Source organism: Erithacus rubecula (assembly GCF_903797595.1).
Source record: "Erithacus rubecula genome assembly, chromosome: 2".
NCBI lineage: Eukaryota > Metazoa > Chordata > Aves > Passeriformes > Muscicapidae > Erithacus > Erithacus rubecula.
This window is the reverse complement of record NC_136685.1, coordinates 39,001,166-39,027,464: the sequence shown is the minus strand read 5'-3', so window position 1 is coordinate 39,027,464 and position 26,299 is coordinate 39,001,166. Positions and strand designations below refer to the sequence as shown.

The 26,299-nt window shown below is 38.6% G+C and overlaps 2 protein-coding genes and 1 long non-coding RNA gene across 13 annotated transcripts in view; 2 read left to right on the top strand and 1 right to left on the bottom strand.

Moving 5' to 3' along the window:
- Positions 1-13,824, top strand: part of USP45 (ubiquitin specific peptidase 45) — a 495,013-nt gene extending 481,189 nt beyond the window's left edge. For 5 of the 11 annotated variants that reach the window (XM_079327728.1, XM_079327727.1, XM_079327725.1 and 2 more), the window contains exons 10-18: positions 666-747; positions 1,619-1,725; positions 3,681-3,737; positions 5,115-5,258; positions 6,439-7,105; positions 8,761-8,858; positions 9,245-9,331; positions 9,782-9,935; positions 11,317-13,824. In XM_079327728.1, the coding sequence (XP_079183854.1) occupies positions 666-747; positions 1,619-1,725; positions 3,681-3,737; positions 5,115-5,258; positions 6,439-7,105; positions 8,761-8,858; positions 9,245-9,331; positions 9,782-9,935; positions 11,317-11,450 (1,530 nt within the window). In that variant the 3' untranslated portion in view covers positions 11,451-13,824. Of the gene's footprint in view, positions 1-665; positions 748-1,618; positions 1,726-3,680; positions 3,738-5,114; positions 5,259-6,438; positions 7,106-8,760; positions 8,859-9,244; positions 9,332-9,781; positions 9,936-11,316 lie in introns of those variants that run through there. The other 6 variants (XM_079327729.1, XM_079327724.1, XM_079327730.1 and 3 more) reach the window with 5 other exon arrangements.
- Positions 13,825-15,588: 1,764 nt separating this feature from the next.
- LOC306812986 lies at positions 15,589-18,321 on the bottom strand. The gene is made up of 2 exons (XR_013776926.1): positions 17,905-18,321; positions 15,589-17,698 (listed from the first exon to the last, which is right to left on the bottom strand). It is a non-coding gene; the product is annotated as an uncharacterized lncRNA (long non-coding RNA).
- PNISR (PNN interacting serine and arginine rich protein) overlaps positions 18,272-26,299 on the top strand; it is a 25,524-nt gene continuing 17,496 nt past the window's right edge. The window contains exon 1 of the mRNA XM_079327814.1: positions 18,272-18,408. The gene's annotated coding sequence lies outside the window, so the exon portion shown is untranslated. The remainder of the gene's footprint in view (positions 18,409-26,299) is intronic.

Here is a 26,299-nt window from a genome sequence, read left to right as displayed (position 1 = left end):
TTCTACCAGCCCAAGCAGTTCTGCTGCCAGGAATATGTCTCTTTACCTCCAGGCAGTTGAGAAATAGCAGGGAGAAGCACCCCCTATCTGGAGGGGCAGCTACAACTCATTAATGAATTTGCTTTTCTGATCCTTCTTTCAAAAGAGTCGGTTTTGGGATTTTTTTTTTTTTTTTCAAGTAAATGTTGGTAACATTGACATGGATTCGTAAGAAGTTTTCTTTCTCTTCTAAGGTTTTCTAACATACCTCTGGAATTGGCAGTGTTAGAAAATAAACAGAAGTGGTAAAAATACTGCCCAAACACAGTCACTGAAGTTTGGCTACTGGAAGACTCTTAGCTGCCTTCTAAGTATTTTGTATATTAATCAATCAGTATAAGTCCATTTGCAGTGGGAGAAATGGATAGCATTAGTTCACTGAAAATCTCATAGTTTCTTGGTAACCTGTGAAGTGCCCTGTGATAGCTCCTTTTTAAGGGAAGGAAATTTTTGGATGATTATCTACTAAAGTTAAGCTCACATAGTTTTGACATTGTTAGTGAGTAACAATAGTTTTACAATATTAAATTACGTTTATTTTATGGAAATAAGACAAAGTCTAATAGTATATGACTATTTTTTAGAATGTTTACCTTTAAAATACTTGGTTTTCTTTTTACTTCTAGCGTATACAAACTGGTATCTTAAAAGCATTCAATAACCCAACTACTAAGACAGCAGATGAAGAAACTAGAAGAAAAGTCAAAGGTATGCAACTCTTTATTGAAAACTTCTAAAACTACACTAGTCTTTAAATACCATTTCTTCAGAAGTGCCTATTGCAAACAGGAGATGGGAAGTGCTGTAATGTCCAGACTTTATTCTGTGTTACTCTAGTGCCGCCTAGTGTGTACCCAAAGTGTAGAGAGCTTAGTGTGTGCTGACTTGCATCTTTGTATCCAGGAGAAAGGCCTCCCCCATGTTAATCTGTCTCTTAATAAGAGGTAGAATTAAATTTTGTTTTCTAAAATAGCCTACTGTCTATTTGTTACATAGTCATAATTGCATTATATTCAGAGGGGCCACTTTCCATAAATAAAACTGATTTCTGTCAGTTGACTGGTACTGTGAGCACTCTAAATACAATGACAAATTCAAGACAGGCAGCTAAAGAAGGCTTTTTTTTTCAAAAGAAAAGGCTTTATTTCTTTTTGCATGTGTTTGTTCAGTAGTTCTAATTTGGGGGATTTTGTTTAATTGAAGTCCGAATGATTAAGGTGTATTGTAAATCATCCTTCCCAAATCTGCAAAAGCCAAGGCATAAAGATGTATTAGAAATGGATTTTGTTAAATGTTTTAGAGCTTTAAAGTTGCAAAAACTATTTAGAAACGGTGAGAATTTTTCTGCTTACCCCAGTGTCTGTATCAAGGTAATGCAAAAAAAGGAAGGGAAGGGAACCTTCTCACTAAAATATTTTTAAATGTTGAGATAGCACAGTATATGATGCATTAGTTAGTGTATTGTGTTCAAAACATTTTGAATATGTTTAAAATTGTGCTTTCATAATATATCTTGGAAAGAATTTTTGTTGTACTTATAGTGTGGCATTGAATGTGTTATTTTTCACATTTAAAAAAGGCAATGTTTTTTCAGCATATGGAAGAGAGGGTGTGAAGATGAACTTCATAGATAGGATCTTTGTTGGTGAATTGACTAGCACTGTCATGTGTGAGGAATGTGAAAATGTAGGTATTCTGAAATTTGGTTTGATGTGGAATAGATCACATACTGGTTTGATTACATTGTCTTGAAAGTATAAAATTGTGTTTCTAATTTTATACTTGTTTGTTTGTTTGTAAAAACAAGACTATTGAAAGTTTCTCATTTGAAATTATTTATTCCTTCTTTCAAGCATTATCCTCCCAAACTAAGAAAAGGGATCCTTTGAATTTAAAAAGGATTCAAGCACTCTGCTTGATTTTCCATTTGACTTAAGGCTGGAGGTTCCAAATTCTATAATCATATGTGTTACACACTAGTGTTATTTGATATTTTTGAAACACCTATTTTAAAACATAAATCCTCCTGCCTGCTCTTCTGGGATACAGCTGAAAATTGGAGATTACTTACTTTGAATCAGAATGAGTGGGAAAATGCTAAAATAACTTACTTTTCTTTTAAGTATTTTTTATAATTAACGTAATAACCCTAATGAACAGTATATTCCTTTCATAATTAATATTACTGACATTCCATCATAAATGCTTTCCATGATCCTTAGATTTTAAGTTTGACAGAGAAAAATCTCAATTGCATGACTTTTCTAATTGAGTGTTACATTTGTGTTTGGTTTAAAACATTCTATTTCATATTATAGAGATTAAGTAAATTAATCAATCTGAAAAAGTTAAGCACAGTCCTGCAGTGCCAGGTAAACTTCCCTGTGTGTGATGTGCAGATTACTCTTCAATGTGCTAGTAGTACCAATGAAGAACTTTGACCATATAAAAAATAGAGCTTGTATGTATTTTGCATGTCTCATCTATTTTTGCTGGATTCTTGTATTCTGCTTGCACAGGACTTGGGCATTTGCTAGCTGTAGCCTTTTGAAGAAGAGTTTAGTGTTCGTTTTCGTTTGCCTGCACTGGCAGGATATTTTTGATACATGTTCATGCAAACTGACACTTTAGAGGAACCCGTTTGAACATGGCTCACCAGGCAGTCAGTCATCACAGCTGTCTGCTTTAGATCTGATTTATTGCTTTACTGGAACCTAAACATTCCTGAGTCCCTTGCACAACAGGTAAAAATAAGCTTGCAGTGGATGATGGGGTCACAAATGCAAGAGAAAGGACATGGTGACAGTAATTGATGGCATTACTGTGACTTAAATATACAACGTGATTTTTACTTCTTTTTTTTAAGGTTTTGTTTTTCACAGTCTTTTCAGAGGTAAGATAAGTCAGTTTTGGAAGGAATTCGAGAACAGCAAGGGAGAGAGCCTAAGGAACTTAGTGATAAAGGCAGATGAAAAGTGCTGAAAGAGATTGTCTTTAGGTATGCTTTGCAAGATATTTCCAGCTTATACATGGCAAAATGAACTCTCAGTACAAAAAAAGAGGTTGTTTTTTTTTTAAGTCCCTTTTTCCCTGTAATTTGATTTATTTTACCAATTAGTATATGGTGTAAAAAAATCTAACAAAGCTTTTGATTGTAACCAGTAAGACTGACTTAATCTTAACTGAGAGTATGAGGTTAGAAACTGTCACTTAAATGTCATTAACCAGTCCTTGCTGCATAACAGCTCAAACACCTGAGCAGAAGTGCCCAGAATCAGGAAACTCTAAAAGCTGGCTTTCTGCAAAATGGTACCACAGACACCCACGTGACTTGAAAATCCATCTGGAGCTCAGAGAAAGTGAGCACCACATTGCTTCAAGTCAGTTCATGCCCAGATGAACGGCCTTGCCCTTTATCTCTTCATGCTGAAGTTTTGTGCGATGTTAGAAAGAAAATTAGAGCTAACTTAATAAATTTTTTAAAAAGTTAGTGAGAAGTTCTTCATTGTAGTTTCATACATCTTGTAAATAATTGGCTTGTTATACAGTTTTTTATAATAAATTGATTAAATAATGGGAGCTATGTACTAAACCCATATGCTGTTCTTCGTGTTTAAGTGCATTTTCTCTTTTTCTTCAAGATTTCAACAGTAAAAGAACCTTTCATTGATCTTTCACTTCCTATAATAGAGGAGAGGGTAAGAAACAGAATATGTAATATGTAACTATTGCTTCCAGTGGATTGTTTTTGGTAGCCTTATGAAGATATTTGTCTGTATATACATAGTTTTGATTTCAAGACTAAAAATGTAACCTTGTTCATAAATACGTGTACTGTTATCCATCTATTCATTATATTATTTTCTTTATATATATATAGGCATACAATGTCATAAGTGCATATATCTTTAAATCAGCCCAAACTTGGATCAAATGCCCATAGTAACCCACAGAATATATAGATCTGGGATTAATAGTATGTACTTACATAATTAGAATGATTATAAGTCTTTTTGTATTTTTGTTTTTTTTGTTGTTTTGTTGCTTTTTTTTTTTTTTTTTTTTTTTTTTTTTTTTTTTGAGGTCCAGAGAGTCAGATTCTAACCTATTGGTTTGCATCTAGAGAACCTGATTGCCTTGGGCTGATGTTTACCTACAGGATGAGATGCTTTAAAAATGGATATTTGAATTTATTTATTCTGGTGTTCTCAGCATTTTTGTCTCCATTAGCTGCAGAGGAGCTGTGTTCCTTTGAAGGCATAAGCTGGTTTTTTCAGGACTTTGGGCTTTGCATTTGAGAGTAGAGGGGGTGGGTTGGAAGTGATTCTTCCTCCATCCTCCATATATTCATCTACATTTAAGGGAGAGTAATTAATGTAATACTTACCTGTGTATAAATTGTATTTTTCTCCAAACACCAGTTTTTTTCATAACAAATTCTTCATCTTCGTTGGTGCACTGAGTGCAGATGCCTGTGGGAGTTAAGGCTTTAAAATCATTTGAGTGTCTGTGCCCTTGTGCTTCCTGGCTCCCGTGTGTAACAAGGGAACTTGGTGGGTTCTGTTTGAGAGTGATTTCTGTGCAGTAGCTGCACTTATTTGAGGATGGGCATTACTTTACACTCAGCACTTTCCTTTACAAGCAACATGTGCTGCAGCCAGTAACATGATGGGAGTGTTGGAGCTCTGTTGTCACAGGCTGCACCAGGAACTGACTTAAGGGGACCTGTGTCCCTTTTGATAAAGTCACATTTTGTACAGTTATGCATGTGCATCTACAATAGTACAATAGATTATTTTGTATTGTATTATGTACAGAAATTTTGTATCATTCCTATTCCTTGTGGCTTTAAGTTGAACCTTCAGAGATGTTGACAGTGAATTTATGATTTAAAAAAAAATTAGAAAGTAGCCTTATATCACAATCCAGGGGGCCATTTAATTGGTTTTATGTAGGTCTTATGTAGGTTTTCTAAAATAAAGGAAAAAATTCACCTACAGTCATCTTTTCTGTAGGTTGCAAAGGAATACAAAATTGACATACTGCCTTTCCTAATTTCCTGTCTAATTTCTTAGGTTGCAAAACCTGTGCCCTTGGGAAGAACAGGTAAAAGTAAAAGTGTACAGGAGGCAGATCTTGGTCAGTATAATTGTTCTTCTATCGGTACGCTGAATAATCAACCCAAAATTGTCAAGAAACACACATTAACAAAAGATAAGGTAAGAATTTAATTAGTCACAATAATCAGTCATCCTGAGTTAACTCATTTCTGAGGTGACTGAGAACTTCTAGGAATTTTGACACATATAAATGGGGTTTTTTAGTATACATATAGCTGACTTAGATTTGTTTAAAAATACTTAGGTCATCATTAGAAGCATGAGAAATTACTGTGGTTGATAACCATTTAGCTTTCAGTTACAGAGTTTCATTTATAAGGAAAAAAAATCTGCAGGCTAGTTTCAATTCTTGTTGCTTTTAGAATTATTGCAAAGGTCTGTGCTCTGTTGAGTACCATAAAACTCTCCTGAATCAGCTACTAACACATTAAACACATGTGAAATAGAAAAAAGTAGGAAAGGATGGAAAGAAGTAGTGCAGAAACTGATTGTTATAGAAGAAAAAGCCTAAAACTCAAACTACTGAGATGCATTGAAGGATTACCATTGGTACCACAGGAATTTTGATCCAATTCAAATAAAGGAAAAGGGTAAGGAAACTTGCTCATTTATTTTGGAAAGTAGCCAAACAAAAGAAGGCAAGAAAAGAGTCCTGAACATTGGCAAACCACCTAAAATTATGGCAGCTTTATGGGTTTGGTTTTTTAAATCTATAGGGAGTAGTTTTCTGTGGAAGCAATCTTTTTTTTTCTTCCTGCAATCCTGATTTTAAAAAAAGTCAACTTCAGGTAATACTCAAATCAGCAAACATCCTCCTAGGGGTGCTTAGTTAATTCTATGACAAATGCCTGCATGGTGAGTTGAACTTTTTCTGGAGCTGTTCATCAACTAAGGCCTCTCATGGGAGGCAGCCAGGGGAGTAGCTTAAACTTGAGGACCTTTTAGAAGCTTAAATTAGATTAAGTGAATACCACTTCAAATGTGCCATCTATAGCTGTCACAAAGTGAAAGTAATTAGTTGTGGAAGTATTGATCTTACAGTAAGTATAATGCTCTTAGCTGACTGGGATGTAGGTTTCTAATCCTAAGTTAGTTTAAAAACATCTTAAGGAAATCAGCTATCTTAAGTCAGCTGTCTATGAGAGATGGATAATATAAAACAATATAACCCTCCAATAATTTGCTTTACATTTGTCATGTGTCAAAAGATTTGTTCACTTACAAATCTGCTTCCTGTTTCTCCCCTCTATTACTGAATTAATAATGCCATAATTTACAGAATCAATTGAACCATGAGAGACGGCTTGCCAGAAAAGCTTCCTCAAAGGAAGAAGAAAGAAATCCTGTTATCATGCAGGAAAAAGCCAAAAAGCTTGAGCTGGAAGGTGGCTCTGGCGTCCTGTACTCCAAAGACCCCTCTGCGGAGGCGGCTGTCAATGGAAGCCAGACAGAGGGCAGTGAGAAGGAAGCCAGCCGCTCCGAAAGCAGCTTTGATGCAGACAGTGAAGCCTCAGAAAGCGAAAGTGCTTCTAAGCAAACAACTTTGAGCCCACCCAGCAGCGTGTCTGGTGTGCATGTCAACCACTTAAACCCTAAAACGCCGCACAAGCCAAGCGACAGCAACGAAGAGATGATTTCCAGTGCCATATCCAAGCTTAGCTTCTGTGATCCTGTAAAAGAAGATAAAAAGTCAAGCTGTGGAGATCCAGCCTTAGGTTTATCAAATAATTCCATGTTCTCAGTAGGCAAATCCTCAGTATCCCAAAACCCTCAAAATGCTTTCCAGACACTTTCCCAAAGCTACATAACTAGCTCAAAGGAGTGTTCTGTTCAGTCCTGCCTTTACCAGTTCACTTCTGTAGAGCTCTTAATGGGGAACAACAAGCTTTTATGTGAGAGCTGCACAGAAAGGAAACAGAAGTATCAGAAGAAAACCAACTCCACAGGTAAAGCGCTTGTACCTCTGGGCAATTTCCAGCATTGCCTCCCAAAGCCTGCTGTGTGCTGGCTGCTCTTCCATTGCTCCAGCATGGGGCTCCTGTGGTTACATAGAAAGTGTCTCTCCAAGCAGAACTTGCTTGTAACAACTTAAAACTTCATCAGGCGATGGCAACAAGACTAATTTTGATATTAGAACATAATCATAAATGTAACATAGAATTCATTTTTCATCTTTATTCTATCCAAGATAAAGAATTTAAAGATGCCCGTAAACCAAGTATGTGCATTGCTCGATACTGATCTTTGCTGCCGTTTCTGTTCCTTACAATCCTCAAAGCTTTGAAATAAATGCTGTAATATTCAGCCCCAGTAGCTTACATACTCAGGGAAGTACTGTAATTATGTATGGAAAAGAGGCAAAAAAAAGAGTTGTAATGAAGAGAGAAAAAACCTCCAAAAATTTGTAAGAATGGAGATGAGAGAGAAACCTTCTTGTGACAATGTATAGCCCAGGCAGACATTAGAGTTCACTGAATAAGAAAAACAAATTTAGTGGAAATGAACGTTTTAGAAGGACTGGAGGATTGGGGTTTTTTATGTATAGAAATTCAGAAGAATAAAAAAGTTAAGCTCTTCTGATAATTTATAAATACAATAATGGGAGTTCATGTAATAACAAAGAATTGCCTGTTTGCTGTGTATTTATAGATATCTGGAGAGATACAAGTTAAGTATGAGTAAATTTAGAAGAATGATTTATATTTTATAATCATTCCTTTAATCATCATTGGACTTTTGGTGCTATATAAATAACACATGAGTTCCATGGGCACCATGGAAAAGGAAAATCAATTCACAACTAATCATTATTTGTTTTTTCTTTCTAAAACAAAAGATATAAGAGGTCACCCAATTAAACATCAAATGCTTCATTATACCTCAACTGAACTATTTTCTTTTGAACATATGTAAAACCAGTAAATTATTTTTTCAGCAAAAACAAATGCTAATGGCATGTTTTCTTTTACTGTGGAGGTTTTCTGTGGAGCTTTCACTGTGCTACTTTTGGTAAGCACTGTGTGTTCTGTGCCTTCTGCACCATAAAGGGTTTGGAGGCCACATATCCCAATCCTGTATGCTGAAGCCAGCAGGTTAGGAAGCTTCCTGAAGTAGACAACCCTCTTCAGACTTGCCTCTTAATTACAAAGTATGTAGTCATTCAGAAAGAACTGAAGAATGGAAAACTGAACTCTTAGTGATTAGGACATTAGCACAGATAAAGAAACTTGTGCCTTTCAGTTTTTGTCCAGGGATCATCCATTTATTTTAGGTTTTAACAGGAAAGTTGGGTGCTATAGTAACCAACAATATAGGTATCTCAGTGTGCAAGCTGACCTAGATAGTGGACAGGCTTCCAGCTTCTGATCTGATTTTCACAAGACTGGCTAAAATAATACTCAGATTTCATATATTATGTTTATTAATAACGAGAGAAATGAGAAAATATTTTTGTTACTCTACAAAATTTCCCATGTGTTTTCTACAACAAGTACAAAAATATCACAGCATAGATCTATTCTGTCAGATGTTTAGAAAGTAGTTTAAAAATTCCATATGACTGTCTTCACTATACAAATTATTTTGATATTCACAAATACAGAAAAGAAAATGGAAGGTGTCTACACAAATGCTCGGAAACAGCTGCTGATTTCTTCAGTTCCTGCTATTCTTATTCTCCACCTGAAAAGATTCCATCAGGTAAGAGGCCCTTGTATATTCCTCTGCCCCACTGGTGGACAAGCAACTCTTCAAGTGTCATTGTGGATCCCAATACTGTCTTTTTAGATGGAGACCTGGCAGAAGCACTGTTTGAAACATGCTAATGTTTGTTGTGATTATCCAACACCTTCAGAGTGCATTTTGCCATCCTGTTGTATCCAGGGAAAACCCTTATGTGTCTGTCATGCTTCAGTGTAGCATTTATATATTGAAAACAGAACGAAGGTTTAAATCAGTTAAAATCTTACTTTTGGATTTGGTAATTGTAATAGTATAGTGATACACCTTAGGTTTAAAAGGCTTCCTAGTAAAATATTTATTTTACAATCTTTTTTCTTTTTTTCTTTTTTTTTTTTTTTTTGAAGGCTGGTTTGAGTCTACGGAAAGTGAACAGGCACGTGGATTTCCCACTGATTTTAGACTTAGCACCATTTTGTGCAGCATCTTGCAAGGTACCATTTCAAATATTTATTTTTATTGTGCTTTAGCAGTTGGTGTCCTGACCACAAGATAAATTGGATTGATGGTGATGATAACAATGATTATTTCCTCCTTTTTAAATTAAATTGTAAAATGAATTTTTCAAATCATGTCCTGAGATCAGAACTGTAACTGTGTGCAATCCCATTCATATCAAGAATATCACAGATGTTAGCTAGTATTAATTAAGCTGTGATGCCCTGTGATGTTGGTGTATATAAAGTATTAAGGACAAGTATTACTGCCTCTATGGTAACTAAATTAGTAAGACTACTGAGTACTTGTAACAGAAGTATTTTGCTGTTGGAAATGCTGTGGATGTCTGCCTCTTTTGGAATTATACTACTGACAGCTACTTAAGATGCCTGTAAAATTCATTGTGAAATAATTCACCTTTGTTTTCTGTGTTTCTGGGAATGCAGAATGTTATGGATGGTGCAAGAGTGCTGTATAGTCTTTATGGAATAGTGGAGCACAGTGGCTCAATGAGAGGAGGTCATTATGCGGCGTATGTGAAAGTCAGGACATCCTCCAAGAAATTGCTGGAGCATATTTCTACCACCAAAACTGTTCTGGGTATGTACAAACAGAGCTTCCTTTCCTTCTACAGTAAACCAAAAGTAGTTGTCTACAGGGATTTATAGCAAATATTTTTTTTACCTGAGAATAATCTGTGATTTTTAGACAAGTTGTAGAAACCCCATCCCATGATGTGCTCCAGACCAGGCTGGACAGAAGTCTGAGCAACCTGGGCTAGTGGAAGGTGTCCCTGCCCATGACAGAGCTGATAGAACCAGATGATCTTTGAAGTTCCTGCCAACCTGACCCAATGTATGATTCTATTAATTATTCTTTTTTGTTGTTGTTGCACACAATGCATATCCTACTTCTGCTATTAATCCCATGTAGACCTGAGTGAATAATGGAATTTTGATTCAGCTATTAAAGAGATAATTGAGGGAAAACTTTCCTCTTTCCTGCTCAAAATAATATGTCCAGATGAATAGTTGCACCTGATAAAATTTTAATATTTGGCATATTTGGTATCTGAAAATGGTTTAATACACCAGTCAAATCCATGACATTAAATTAAATTACATTTTCTGAATATTTGAGGATTTTACGTATCTTACATATTTTAGGATTGGGGATTTTTTTAATACTTAAAAATCTGGAATATTCTGGTTTAATGTGAACAGCAAGAATCTTTTTCATGGAAGATACAAGGTTTGGTGTAGGGTTTCTGTTAGCATTTTGAGAACAGCACACTAGTTCTTTCTTATTAATACTTGATGGATGTGCAGAACAGATGACTGGGATTACAAGCATCATGAAGTCACCCTAGGACAAGAATGAAATACATTTCTAGGACAGAATCTGTTAGTGAAAAATTTGCAGCAGCAATAATACATTAAGCTGTCCTAAAGTTAGGTAAATATATTTACTGTTTCCCTTCTTGGGGGGAAGTGAGAATCAAGCATTATCCTTTCTTCCTGTGTAGTATCACTTTGCATTTGAAGCTTATTTTCCAGAAAGACAATCTTATATTATTCATGAAATCAAAGTTTCCTTCCATCTTATCCTTGTCTTGCAGTGATTATTAGAACAGAATAGATCTTTTCGTGTTCTTAATTTCACAGTGGCCATCTTTTAAAATAAGAATTTTTTTTTATGTCAGAGCTGGTTATGTTCTAGAATAACTTACTGTTGGAACTCAGCCAGCTGTACTGGAAATGTCTTTAGCTTTCTAAAAAAAATATGAAAAAAGCTATGGCAGCACTTATTTCTCTTATAGTGCTCTTTGACATGTAAGTTTCAACTGAATGGCAGACTGTATCTAAATAATGAATGACTCCTGTAGGTTAGAAGCTTTTCTTGCTCTTTAAAATAGACACTTTATTTGCTTGATGATGTCCTGAAAGAGAAGAAAAAAATTTCTTTTGCTTTTGCATTTCAGGTTTAAAAGAAGCCATGGGAGCATCAGGAGGACAGTGGGTGTACGTTAGTGATGCCCATGTTCAGATGGTTCCAGAATCAAGAGTACTAAATGCACAAGCATATCTACTTTTTTATGAAAGATTATTATTATAATTCTTAAAAGTTTAATTTCAAAGATGGTAGTGTTATTTAGTTTATATTATTTAAAACTGCAGTGGTAAGAGTACCTGTAAATATTGTGCCTTTATCTTGTAGAGAATTTATCATATTTTGACTTTGAAGTTCAGTTAAGCTATTATAAATATCTGAATGATTCTCTCAAAGTATGCACTTTGCCAAACATGTAGAATTCCTGGGTTCGTTAAAATGCAGTACTGTTAGAATGTAAGATGATGTCCTATCCTACGGAGGTCTAGGGAGAGTTTGTTTTTGATTATAATAAAGATAAGCTTTTGCCCATAGTTCTAGAACAGAGAATAGAAATACTGATAGCGCTAAGTGGCTGGATTTGCTGGTGTACAGTAACAATACAAAGTGTTCAGCTGCTTTGGATCTAGTCCAGACCCTTCCCACCACTGGGTTGGATGCCAGCTGTTAAGATTTCTGCAAACAAGAGCCTGTCAAATAGTGTAGCTTCCATGTTCAGTAATTGGAAAGCAGAGTCCTTCTAGAAGGGAGTAACAGCTGCTGTCTCTGCATAATGCTACAGTGCATTTTCCTGATAAGAGCTGGGAATAGATTGGGAAAACATGGCTTCTAAATAGTGACAGTGAATCCTCAGATACCCAGTACCTTTTTAGTTGTCTCCAACTGGCACTGTACTCCTGTTTCAATACAAATATGTACTTGGTGTGCATAAGTATATCCTCCGAGATATATATACACACACAGACACACCATCAGTCTGTCAATAGATATTGTCATTTTACCTTCTAGGAAAAAGAATTGCAAATAATTTCTATATTTAGTAATTTTTCAGCTTCACAATTATGACAATGTACAGCATATAAGCTTGTGTATGTACAGAGTTTAGGCATAATTCAGTAAAGTCTGTTAGTTTTGGTTCCAAACATGAACGTGTTTATCTGTTCCTGAATACTTTTCTCACAGGAGTAATAAACTAGAAATTATTTTCGCACTGTGTGTGTGAGTTGGACAGTAAATGATGACTTTTGTCCTCTGATATATGTCTGGACTTCCTTTTGTCAGCAGTGGGGCACAGCAGGTGTCCTAGTGGCAGAACTGGTTTCTGTAGACTGTTTGAGTGTCCTGTTTTGAGGTGTCACTTCCTTTGGTAATTTCTCATTTCCATCCCAGAGAGTAACAGATACATTCTAAGGTCAAGACCTGATGACTACTTGAAGTTACGTGGTAATTAATTTATATAATAAGCAGTTACTTAAAATACTAATTACTTATGTAACAGTTCCATCCTGTATGACTTGCTCTTTGGTAGAGGAAAAAATGTTAATATATGCTTACTGTTTCCATTTATGGCAATGTTTTTTAATGAAAAAACATGCTGTCCCTATTACTGTCTGTACCACATGGTGTCATACCTACCTACCTGCCTGTCTCTCCTATTCTCTACTTCTGTTTCAGAGATTACTCCCACTTGCATTCCCTCTTTTGCATAAGAAAATGGTACAACATGCTAGAGTTGCATTTGCTCAAACTGCTGAGGTGTCTCTTGACTTGCATGTTCTTGTGCAGGCACTAAGGATTGTTAGGCCATACAGCCGATAGTCATAATGGAATGAGGCTCTGGTTGTGTAGGATTTTATTTTCAAAAGGAAAACTCCTCTGTTTAGATCAAAACTATGCTATGTGTTTTGGCCAAAACCATGGTATTTACTTTCTACAAATTAAAATTAACAGTGTCTCAGTCTACCCAAAAGTAGTAAAACTGAAATAAACCAAGCAACCAGTTTTAGCCATCTGTATTCCAGCTAAGAACATCTTAAATCTACACTAAGGAAGAAAGATAATACTTAGACAAGATTTGGTTAAAATACCTTAATTGTCTTTTAGCTCTGTATCTTCCCATATCCTTCATTCACCTACACACCTTTCTCCTCTCTATATAGCTGATCAAAACTCAGAATAAGCTGCAAGCAAAAGTTGTAGCAAATGGCAACCAAGTGTCACTTTTGTGACACAATCTTGCTAAGAGGAAGGGGTGGAGTAAATCCTCCATCCTCAAGCAAATTAGCTGACACCTGACTCCTTTTGCTGACTTCCATAAAACCACAGAATTTAAGTACCTGTATTAATCTACCTTTTTAGCCTAGAAGGACTTCCCTAGGCTGGGCAACTAGGAGAGAAAGAATGAGGCTCTTAACCTGTTACTTCTTACTTCTAATGCTATTTTCAGGAATGAGGTGGTCTTTGCTTCTTTTTAACTGTAGTTTGCAAACTGCTGAAATTTTCCCAAGTGGACATAACTGCCTAGAATGCCATAAGAGATGCTGGCAGGATTATTTTCTCATTAACAGACAGGGAACATTTACTTGTATTTACAGGTATTTTATAGAATATGGAGAGAAAGTGCCATGAAAAAGTGCAAATGCCTTTATTCAAGATGGTCATCACTGTTGCTCTTGGATGAGATGTTCTGAATTGAAATACAAAACTGTATTGACAGGAACTCTGTAAGCCTTGAGTCAGCAACAGGTATGAAAGTATGAGAGAAGGAACCTTCCCTAAAAATGAAGGCAATAGGTGAAGTCATGCCTTCAGAATGAGAAAACTGATGACCAATGCAAGATGACCCACACAATTTTAGATGCAAGTCACAGTGTCCTTTATACAGACCTAAGTTTTTTTGTGTAAAGGTTGGCTATAAAGAAACTACATAAATGCATATACTGAGGACTTCTTAAAATTCTTTATCAGGAATTGGAAAAGAAGCTCAGAGCATTCTGGGAGAACAAGTATAGATCTTACAGGTGCTAGAATGTTAAATATGATTCTAGAGTCGAGGAACTGGCACTTTCCTGCAACTGCCAGATGTGTACACGTTATTGGAAAGCTATATGTTTTCAAACATACAAGTTTAAGTGAAGGGCTTATGTTACCAAACAATAATCTCTTCAGGCCTACAGCATGTATTCTTTACAGAGCCTCACCATACTTTTGTGGTCTCCCACCCTGAGAAAGTGCAGTAGCCTGGGTCTTCATTTGGCATAGCTTCCAAATGGCTTTCTCTTCATCCCACCCTTCTCACAGGGACACCACTGCTTTCTTCATCAGCCCCATTTGTTCTTTATGTTTTTGGGGTCTCCATAAGCCTCTGTGTCAATGTCTGTGCTTTCACTGATCCTTAAGCATAATGTAGTAGTTCCCAATCTCATCACTTATTCTGTGAACCTGCAAAGCTCTTGCAGGAAGAGCTACTGCAGCTGCAGTCTGGTCAGTCCCCAGCACCACACTGGTTCTGCCTACAGGCTGCAATACTGACCCCTGAGAAAAGCTGTGGCTCCTGAGCAGCTCTCTGCTGGACAGTCACAAGACAGTGCCTGTAAAACAATTACAAAAGATTCAGTTTCAATAGTTCCTCGCTCTTCAGTAAGTAAACCTCACCTATGGGAAATACCTGATTTACATATATGAGACAACTGGAGCCCCCTATGTGTTTCCCCAGAACAGAGACATCAACAAAGAATTCTGCATCAGCTAAGGAGTTAGTACAGATGATAATAAAGAGCTTTGTTATCCTTGGATTTATATATCATTTACACCAAAAGTGGCAAAAAGTGATGGGGAGATTTATTATACTAACCTGTCTACAGTATGTGTACTGACAAGATGTTTGCATTAGTCTGCTCTCCTAAGAGATAGCTACAAGTAGAGGTGAAGGAAAAACAAACCCTGAACTTGGCCACCCAAAATGTACACACTGTAACTGCCTTTGTTTAGAAAATTAAATCCACGCAGTCTGCCAAACCTTCCTCCCCTTTCCCATCTGCACCCTCTGTGTGTATCAATGAAGTGCTCTTGCCTGTGGATTTCAAGTGGTAGCAGGTGAGAGTGGTTTATAAATTCATTAAAAGACTGAAATGTCTTAACTTCACCATTTGCTTCTCTGTACGCTTCTTTTTTATACTAACACAAACTGAATCATAAAGGGACATGAAATTAATGCATCTATGTTCTCAACCCATTATAAAAATCTTATTTGAACATGTTGGTAGCAAACGAACAAATGAGTAATTTCTTTAGTAGAAACTCTAAGAGGTATTAAAATGGAAACAAATTAGATGGGAACAAAGAAAGCATTTAAATACAACTCAACAAAAAGTAACAAGTTCAATTTTCATTAAAAAGTGGTAGCACACTTCAGAAAGCAGCTTTACAGGAGCCCTGATAAAACAAAGATTTGATATTCCTTATTTTTCCATATCTGGACTCTCTTATGCTGTACCCTGTACACATTTATGCTTTTGTACAAAGATTTATATATCTATGTGAAAGAAATGCCACTATTCTTTTGTAGAAAAATTTCTGTCTGATTATTTTAGGTTATTGCTGCTTCTGTGTCTATTTACCATGTTTGCCAGCTGTTCTAGCTGTTGGTGTATAAACAAATTGCAGAAATGGTGGAAAAGCAATTATTCAAAATTATTAATAATCTATTTTTTGTATATGAGATTATAAAATATATTTTCAGACGGATGTCTGTGCAAGTCAAAACACTTTCTTTGCACAACATTAGTCTAAGTGAATTTATATGTAATAATAAAACAGCTGCAATGCATTGCAATCACTTCAAAACTACCTGGTGTACATTCCACTAATATGAAGTTACAAATACTTCCATCTTTGTTGATAGCAGTAGAAAAAAATTTTAAGTGTCAAGAATGTTTCTTATATCTATAGCAGCTTTCAGTATTTTTCTAGTACAAAATGTAAATGTGCTTTTAAAAGAAAACAAGAGCTTTTATTTTGAGTGGGTTTATGACTTCCTAGCAATCACCTCATTGCTTTGCTATTTTAGGGTTTTTTTGCTTTTGTGCTGTGTAACCTGGAAATAATTTTAGTGTATTCTGTAATGAAACCACCATGTCAATGGCCACCATTCCCTATTTAGCCATTTCACCAAATTGAGTTCTGATTCTACTTCTCCATTTATACATGGAGATAATCCCTGATATGTTCATGTGTGCTTGCATTTACACAACAGACAATCCAAGTAATCAAAAATCTTGTTGCTAAGTTCAAAATACTTGTGAGCAATAAATCATGTTAAAATTTCATTTAGTTTTCATTCATTTCCTTTTTTCATCTATTTGAACCAATAGTCTGACTCTTTGCAGGTATTTAAATAACAAATAGTATTTTGAGAATTTGACTACAGTGCTGATACATGGTACATTTCATCTGTTGATTTCTAATTCCAAATATTACTAAGTTAACAGGGTCCTACATACAGACTGTATTTAGAAAACAAACACAAATCTGATCAGTTTTCCAGTCTACCCAAGGTGCTTTAACAAGTTTCTGAGAGAATGGCTGCATTTGTCATCTATTCATTTTGTCTTTTTATCTGTTATGTATTGTTAGAAAAATGTATAAATAAAACATCCAGCCATTTGGAAAACTATGTTATTCAAATATAAGCTGTATGTTGTACACGAGTTCATGTATTTTTGCTTTTGTCTTGCCTCACATCATCACTGCCGGTGGAAAAGCTCCCAGAGATGAATCCATATCCTTGGAGATTTAAGGTGCACCGCTTGCTTCCCCTGCCTCACCCTCTGTGGCAAAGGGCATAAATAAAGATTGGTCTCTTTGTAAGAACTGAGTTCTGTAGTTCTGTGATAAGACCAGAACCAAGAGTGGGACTCCCCTCCCATGCCTGTTTCAGTAGCAGCTGGAAGTTTCTCCTTCCATAAGCATCACTCCAGAGTTCCAGCTGCGAGTCAACACTGGACAGACTTAAAACTTCTCCAACACTTCTGTCCACGGAAAGCATTCTCATGGAAATCCTTCCATTTCATGTGACACAAAAAGGGGGAAATCTAGAGTGCTTCAGCCAACACTAATATGTAGCCTAAGTGGCACTGACAAATCTTATACTGAAATCATTAAAAAAAAATTTCTTGAAACCTTCAGTGTGCTATAGATTTATAAGGGTTAACTTTGTTACTCCGTGTGGGTATTAATGTCACTTTATGCAATGATCGGCGAGGCTCTGGATGTTTTAGGCATTTACATCCATGATGCTGAAGGAAGGGAAGGCAGTGATCCCAGCGGTACGTAATGTGCCAGCTAATGGAAACCTCTGCTCCATGCAAAGGAATGGAATTACTCGCTCCTTGCCTACAGAATCATCCCGTATCGATACAAGAAGAGCTGTTTACTGCAGGTGGTTTTTTTGGTTTTTTTTTCTTTTTCCATACCTTAAAAAAAAAAAAAAAAAAAAAAGAAAAATTCAAGGTAGAACTCACTGGACTTAATTTGGATATCCAGAATAAACCACTTGGATAATATTCCCGTTTCACGAACACTCCTCATAGCCATACACTGGGCTGACTTGGAATGCTCACACCCTATAGCTGTGCAACACAGTATTTCAGTGTAGGGCCATTGCCCAGAGCCTGGCCACTTACGTACTTACACGCGTAGCTACCAGCTTTATAAACTTCTTCATGCAGCTTTTTTTTACTTCATGTCGACCCCGTACTGGAAACACGGATCACGCTCTGACCGTAAGTCACCTGTGAGCCACAGAGCTGACGAGCCTCCCATGGGGCACCTGGCACTAGCGCAGGCGGGAAGGCGAATCCTGCCGGATTCCCACCGCTCCCGGGCGGAGCGAGGCCCCGCCTCCCTCTCCCGCCGCGGCAGCACCGGCCGCGCTGCCCGTAGTAAAGATGGCGGCGGCTCCCGGCCGGGCCGAGGAAACGGGAAGCGCCTCTCGGCCGCCCTCAGCAAAGATGGCGGCGGCAGGAGCCCGTGTATGCCAGGCGAGGGTCAGCACCGTGACGCCTTTCACTTCCGGGTGAGCGGCAGCGGGCGCCATATTGTCTTGTCCGTGAAGACGAGGAGTGATAGCGGGGGCAGCGCGGCCGCGGAGCGGCGGCACCGGCGGCGGGAGGCGGGGGAGCGCGTAAGTAGCGGGGCGGGCTGCGCTCGCCGGCGCTCCCGGGGGGCCGGCGGGTGTCGCTGACCCGGTCTTCCCCTTCGCTCCCAGCCGAACCGGGAGGGCGCCGCGCGCCGCGGTGGCGGCGGCAGCTGCTCGCCGGGCGTGAGGAACCGGCGGCGCCGCCAGCGGAAACCGGCGGCCAGAACGAGAAGGGACGAGCAGAGAGCCGCTCGCCCTCCCCCGCCGCCCGTCCGGGGGGGAGGGTGGCTCCCGCGCATGCGCGGCGGGGGCGCGGGGGGGCTGGCGGGGACCCCCGGGACCCCCCGGGCTGCGCCGCCCCCCCGGCGGGGTCCCGGTGGGGCCGGGCCCGCGGCCGGCACTGCGCATGTCCCGGGGCCGCACGCGCCGCTGCCGCTGCCCCGGCGGGGCCGGGAGGGGCCGGCGCTCCCGGGATGCCGGAGCCGCCGGCTGCGGGGAGCAGCGCCCGCCGTTCCGCGGCGCAGAGTGTCCGCTTGGCCCAGCCGGTAACCTAGCCAGGGAAGCAACATGTGCACCGGGGTTTGGTAGTTGGCTGTGTCAGCAGCCTGGCTCCTGCGGGTGAAATGTATTTGTGGGATATTCGTGCTGTTTCATGCGTTTCGTGGCCGCTCCTATGAGTTCGTTCCACTGGAGGGCTCCAGAGAACTGGAATTCACACGGCAGCATTTGTAAGGTACCTGGACTAGAAGCTTGGCAGAGGCAGGGTATTTTTAAATGGTTCCTCAAACAGATGATGGGTTTGAAGTGCTTTCAGCATTTACCCGTCCCTGCAGGTTCTCCGTACTTCATTAGATAATCCCACAAAGTTGTCGAAGTGAATTTTAATGGAATGTGCTAGGCTTTACAGTTAAGGATGGAGACACAAAAATGGTCCGAGGGCTGCAGCTCTTCTTCTGTGAAGTCAGGCAAAGAGAGCTGGGATTGTTCAGTCTGGGAAAGAGAAGGCTCCAGGGAGACCTTATTGCAGCCTTTCAGTACCTGAAGGGTATGAAAGGTACTTTCTTGGATGAAAAAGAGGGTAAAAGACTTGTTACCAGGGCTCTGGATGAGGGACAACAGTTTTAAACTGAAATACAGATTTAGACTGAGCATAAGGAAGAAGTTTTTTTTTATGGTAAGGGTGGGAAACAGGTTTCCCAGAGAAGGTGCACAGTTGGAAATGTCCAAGATCAGGTTGGACAGAACTTTCAGCAGCATCATTTCATGCAAGATGTTGGACTAGATGGTCTTCAAAGGTCCCTTCCAACCCAAACCATTGGATAATTCTGTGATGTGCTACCCCAACTGATATTTGCTAAGTTTCTTTAACAAGTGATTATGCAGAGCGTTCAGTCGCCTTGGTTGTTGTTAATTTCTTCTCTTGTACTTCCACCTGTTAATGTTTTCTGGCAAACAATCTGTTGGAAGGTGTGGGATACAGGAAACAAGGGTTGCCCTAAAGGCTTTGTTTTAAAGCAGAGTCAGCCACTTTTCAAAGAGGGGGAATGGTGGTCTCCAAAGCATAAAGCATGTCTACTAGCAGACAGTATTCTAACATCATTTTCCAAAGACAGGGTTACAAATACCAGTGCAGCCCAGCCAAACACCTGTGCTGTTGGGAGTGAGGAGCCTCTCTGTGGAGTCCAGCTGCACTAAAGATGGCTCTTGTGGGGGTGACTGATGCTGTAGCTCCCATGGCATCAGAACAGAGGGGAACTGAAAGTCTTGGCTTTGTCTGGGGACAAGTTGCTAGGACTGCTGACAGACAAGCTCCTGGTTTTTAATTTGTTTGGTGCAGCAGCAAACCTTGTGTCATCTGCACTGTTATGCCATTACAAGACTTCTTGTACTGTTTTTGTCCCATATGACATACAAACTCCTGCTCTGATAAGAATGCTTTCAATACTTTGGGGCTCAGAGGTGTAGCAGGGCTTAAGAGTCCACAAATTTAGTTCTACAATTTTTTAGTGGTTAACTATCCTTCTAAGCTGTAGTAATACAATGGAGTCATAACTATGTTTAATTTTTGGTCAGGTGCAGGATTATACAAAGATAAAATGGGAGCAGGAGTGTCCAGCCTCGCTGTTTTCATGACTGAGATATGTGATGATTCTAAGTCTGCTTTTGGTGACAAATAATATTTTGGGAGGTGTTATTAAAGTGTCCCTACTTTCATCACTAGCCGATCCCTTATTAAGTGATAACTGTATTTATCATTGAGGGTAATAACTGCTCATGACTAGCATGAGGAATAGTTGTTTATTTAGTTATTGATACTATTAATTTTTGTGCAGAGCATGTTCATTGGTTCATTGCAGAGGAAGTTGCAGATAGGCCATTCACTTCATTAAAAAAAAAAAAAGCTGTGTTACAGGGCTAATTGAAAATCCTGCCTCAGGGCTTTCAGTGGAATGATACATGAAAAAATAATCAGATTGGAATTTTTTTTTCCCCACCCCCAAACTCAGTAGAGTTTTGACTTAAACTACCTAAGTTATGACAGTGTTTCTGTGGTAGTAAATGTTCTAGCAGTGATTTTGGTACCTCATGGTAATCAAATCATATGTTTGTCTTATGTCTTAGAAATACAAAAAAATAAGTAAATGGTACCTGCATGCCATTATCTGGTACTTTTGCTCTTTTAAAAAGAATTGTGTTCAGCTCAGTGAATATGTGGATTTAAGTTTGAAGTGACAGAGCTTGGAAGCTGTACTGCTGGAGTGACTCCCTGAAGATGTCACAGTACTTTATTTTTTTTCTTTTAGTTTTTTTTTTTTTTAAATTTGACCTTTGTTCATGCTGCTTCATCTTGTTAGCATTGTAAATATTAGTCAGATGCACTGATGTGTGAACCAGGTTCTGGAAAACTTCATGGATACTGAGCAAGCTGTTTTCATCAGTTATTTTTCTAGTTTGTATTTTGGATCTTGGTTACGCATTTGAAAAGCCTCTGTTCTTCAGTATGAGAAAGAACAGTTCTGATGGTAAAAACTTTTAGTGATACACAACTATAAGAGAGCTGGAAGATTTTATGTGTTTTTTGACTTGATATCATGCTAACAGATTCCAGCAAGTACATAAGTATAGCTTCTTGTTCTCAAGAGGAGAAAAGATGCATAGTATCTGGGCATTAATACCAGGAACTTAGGATGGTGCCCTACGTGATGTATAGAAGTCTTCAGGCAAGTGAAAGTGTTATGAGTGAAAAAGAGCAGCAGGCAGGACAGTTACTTTAACTTTTTCTGATATATTGCGGACTTAAATCACATCATAAATATTTGATTCTCTGATCAACGGCTGATTATAATATAGTGGTAAATATTAATTTTCCCAAGTAAAATCTAAGCTGGTATGTTTTTGTCTGAGTGATGGTATGCATTTGTTCTGACTCTGAATGTGTCTGCAGCCACTCTGGAGTAACTTGCAGGGTTCATTCCTATGTGTGTGCATAGGATACAGCACTTTTCCAAACTCCCACATCTTTTTAACTGCAGAATTGTTCTGAATTACCTGGGTCTCCTATGCTAAGACCACCAGTTGATGATAATTCTTGTGACACTCTTTCTCCATTAAATTTTTCTTCTTGTTAGGGGGGCTCCTTTGGGTATGCAAAACTATTTTTTATTTGCAGTTCTCTTCAGTTGCACCTCTTATGTACAAATTATTATGGAGAAGTATCTTTTGTTCCAGTGACGCAGTCATGGAAGTTTACATTTCCTTCTACTTTGGAGCACTGTGAAATAGACATCTTTGGAGTTTGTACAGTGTGTGTTGACTTTGGATTCCAGCTTGGTTGAATATTGATAATACCATGGATGAGCTGCTCTTTCTAATTCCTTGAGAGTGCTATGTGGACTGTTGATGTTGTATCTCCAGAGTATTTATCCACTAGTCCTTCCAAACTCATCAGTGATGTCTTTTCTACCATGGCCCTGTTGAAGCAATAGCATAGTGGGAGGAAAGGGAGGGGGAAAACTGCTCTCCAGCAACACTTGTTTGGCTTGAACTCTTGGAGGTATTTGCCCTATTTTTGTCTTTCTACTAACTGCTTTGGTCCTGTTGTGGTGAATGTAGGATTGGATGTATCCTGCTTGCAACTGCAGTTCCACAAAATTCATCATGGAAACTCCATAATGAGCTTTCAGTCACTATGCTAAAGCTTCACAGGCCAATACAGCTACCTTGAATGAAAGGCAAAAGCCTTGCATTAGAGTAAGGCACCCACATGAAAGATCAAGAAATCAGGCTATTGATTTCAAGGAGCTCTGCTTCTGAAACATCTCCATTTTCCTTTAGATTCATCTTCAGAGCCTAAATCTGTATTAGATAAAGAAACTCTGCCCAAAAGGTATATGATGCTTTTGGGATCCTTCTCAAGATGTGACATGGATAACTTCTGTAGCCCAGGTTCTACAAAGAGCATCAAAGACTAAAGTGCCTTTGCTGCTTGTATTGTCTTAAACTCACACCAAAAGATTACCTAGCTAATGACACTGACTGTTTAATAATTACTTGTTTCAAAACCAGTAATTGCAGTTTGTTACAAACCAGAATTCCTACCTCTTGGGATCTTTCCCTTCAACTATGTAGACCTAAATACAGTCAGAATCATGGCTGCACTGTCAAATTATCTTAGAGGATGTGGAACATTTTTCTTGCTTTTTTTGGTTGTTGCATTTTGTTTTTTGCCAAAATACCTGACCTGTGAATGGAGTGCAAAAGAGTGTTTTGTCTTGAAACCCTGGGGTTTACAAAGACCTACTAGCTGTGTAGGGGTTCTCCATGTATGCATGATGACCTGGTCTTTCAGCTTCCTTGTTTATTTAGATGATGGATATTTCTTTGCTAGATGCAATGCCTGTTTGGAGCGCCTGCAAGACAAGATCTTTAGTCACCAGAAAACCTCCTGCAGCAATGTTAAGAGTTCAGTTTGCAAGTAAAACTTGTCAGGCTATCTTGTGTCATACATTGACCTGCTCTTCAGGAATGATGAGTAGCATCATCAGAAAGGTGATGCAACAACCTCTCCTCAGTATCAGAAAGCTCTTGATTTTTGGCTGTGGGCTTTGTAGGTTCCAGAATCTACAGTCTGGAACTTTCAGAATCTGGTCTGCCTGTCTAGAGGGTTAAATAAACCACACCACCAGATTGTGCCCTGAAGATCAGGTCCAATGATACTTATGTCTGTTGTAGGAGTTCTTAACCTTGATCTCTTCAGTTCATGACATAGCACAAGGTGTGTGCCATACTCCTTCTAGTGACAGCTTCACTCCTAATCTGTCTCCTGATTTCTTGGAGTTTAGATAGTCTAGCTTCTAACTAATACTTGATTTCATATTCCAAGGATTTTTTTTTTCTCATTTCTAAGATATTTCACTTTCATTAATTTCCTGGCAAGCCATTCAGAATCTCTGTATCTGTTGCAGAAGCTGTTGAGCTGTAAGGTGGTCTGCATGGTTAGGATGGTGTGTAACATTCATATTGGGAAGAAGCAGATTGTTAGAGTGATGGGAGTTACTTAAAAGGAGCAAGAAAGTGTGTGCAAAGTGCCCTCATCAGGACTGGAGCTGAGCTAACTTCCTAGGTCTCCATGCTTCTTGTCCTGGACTAGTTGCATGAATTGGAGCAATTCAGTTTATCCATTACCTGTATTAAATCTTGTTTAAGGGCAGACCTTTCTTGTCTTTCCAGGGGAAGTTTCTTGATATTTTTCAGTTCTGCTGTAGCCAATGTCATAAGGCATTTAAGGAAGATAGTATCTCCAGGATGACAAGCAGGCTTTTGTCTTTTGACATTTCCTGGGCTGAGCCTTGCTCTGCACTTCTCCACTTCTGAGAGGTCAGAGCACAGTTAGTTCTGCATAAGTGGTGTTGAGCTGATAACAGATTTTATGAGTTTACACTATGAAACTGCTGAGGTAGGGTTGTCCAAGGAGCTTGAGTGAGCCTGTTAGTGCTCAAGTTCTACTGGTGGCCTTGTCTAAAAGATGGCCCCATCTTTGACATCAAGGGCCATCACTAAGCACTGCCATTGGCAAATTCTCAGGAAACTATGCTCCCCTTGACAGGGTATATTCTTGTTGGTGTGGAAATGCATAATTTGCTTCAAGATAGCTGTGTTTTGTGGGAAGTGGTGGGGGAGTGTCCCAGAGTTAAAGGTGAGCTTGTGAATTGTCACTCAAGACTGTTTACTGGTAAGTACCTTCTCAATGTGTGCCTTTCAGTGTGTGGTGTGTCTGGACACATCATACAACTATGTTGGAAAATACCTTGTTATGCTAACAAATAGGTTGAAGGAGATTACTTTTTTCCTAAAAGAGCAGATTAACATTGAGGTGAAATTTGTAGTTGAGATGCATGTTTCAATCAAGGAGGAGAGTGGAAAGGTGCCTTTAAAAATATGTTCTTTGTCTTTACCCAAACAAGTTAGTTTATATACAGTGGTAGAGAGTTTGACACCACATTTAAATGTTTCTGAGTGCTGTTGGCTCTCAGAGGTTAATGGTGATTGAGGTAAGTCCTATCTATGTTACTTTTATCATCAGCAGGGAAGCCCTCACCAACAGTCCTATCAAAGGTGGCATATTCTCATACAGTAATTTGCTTTAATAACACTTCAGCAGATTCTGGTCCAGCCTTTGAATAGAAATTTAATTTAAAAAGGTAAAAACCCAACATGTGAAAGAACATACTTTAGAACATGTTTGCTCTTAAGCACTGCAGCAGTATTTTGAGATTTTATGTGAACTTTCCATAATCTGTTAAGTACATGTAACTGCAAATAAATGTGAGTTGATGGGTTGTTTTTCCCATGTGATTGTGCTTCTGTATAAAACAAAAAGAATCCTGAATTGGCTTCTGTTTCTTCATTGGTAAACAGATTTTTAATAGATTCACGTTCCTGTTCTGTGATCTGGCATCAGGGAACAGCTTTTGAAGCACCAAATGAAATGTTCTTTTGTTTATTTGTGTGTGTGCTAGAGACAGAGAGAAGGAAAGAAGAAAAGGCTATGTCCAATTGAATTGGAGGATAGAACAGCTTAGTAAAAGAACCTTAACCCATCCTTACAAAGGAGTAGTAGTATCTGCATTTTCCCTTGTAAGTAGGTGCCTACAGAATGGATGCATTCTTTGAACCTGTTGCTTTTCAAGCCTGTTGTATGCACTAGTGTTGTCAGAACCAGTATGGCTCCATGACTGCTCAGTTGAGGTACCCTTCTGTTATGAAGTGTCTTGCTAACGTTTGAACTGAATGAATTTTTAGCCAGTATTCATCTCCCTCTCCTCCAACTTCAGTAGAAAGGAAAGCTTGTTTCGCTGTGGTTTGGATGCTCTGCTGGGTATTTAGCCTTGGATCACTGGTGGGGGTGGGAAATAGAGCTGTCCATTGTATTAGGTGAAACCTCTTTCTTTCAAGTGATGCTGATTTGGGAACTTGTAAGAAATAAAAACTAGTTTTTGTTTGTGAGGCACCATCCAAGTTAGTTTTGTCAGTGCAGATTTTAGTTAGTGGGAGAGGACTTTGGGTCTCTTTTCTCCATTATTAATTACTACTTGTGTCTCAGGTTGTGTCTTGTCACATCCATTAGTGGAAAAGGTTCCAGTTGTTTCAAGCCTTTAAGTTACTGCTTTGGAGGGTGAGAGGCATTATTTGTTGATTCTGAGTTTGTTTCCTCCTCCCCCGCCTTGGTATTGGAGGTGAATCCCTTGCAGTAATTTTAAAATTACTGTGAACAGCCTACAGTTTCTCCACTGTGTTTTGTGAGTGCTTTGTGAAGTAGTTTGTGCCCTTTTCTGTTTATGGACTCAGGTTCAAAAGTATTGTTTTGATAACTCTTGCATCTGATTTGTTCATTACTGTCTGAATTGAGTTGATCTGGTTTTATTTTTTTTTTTTT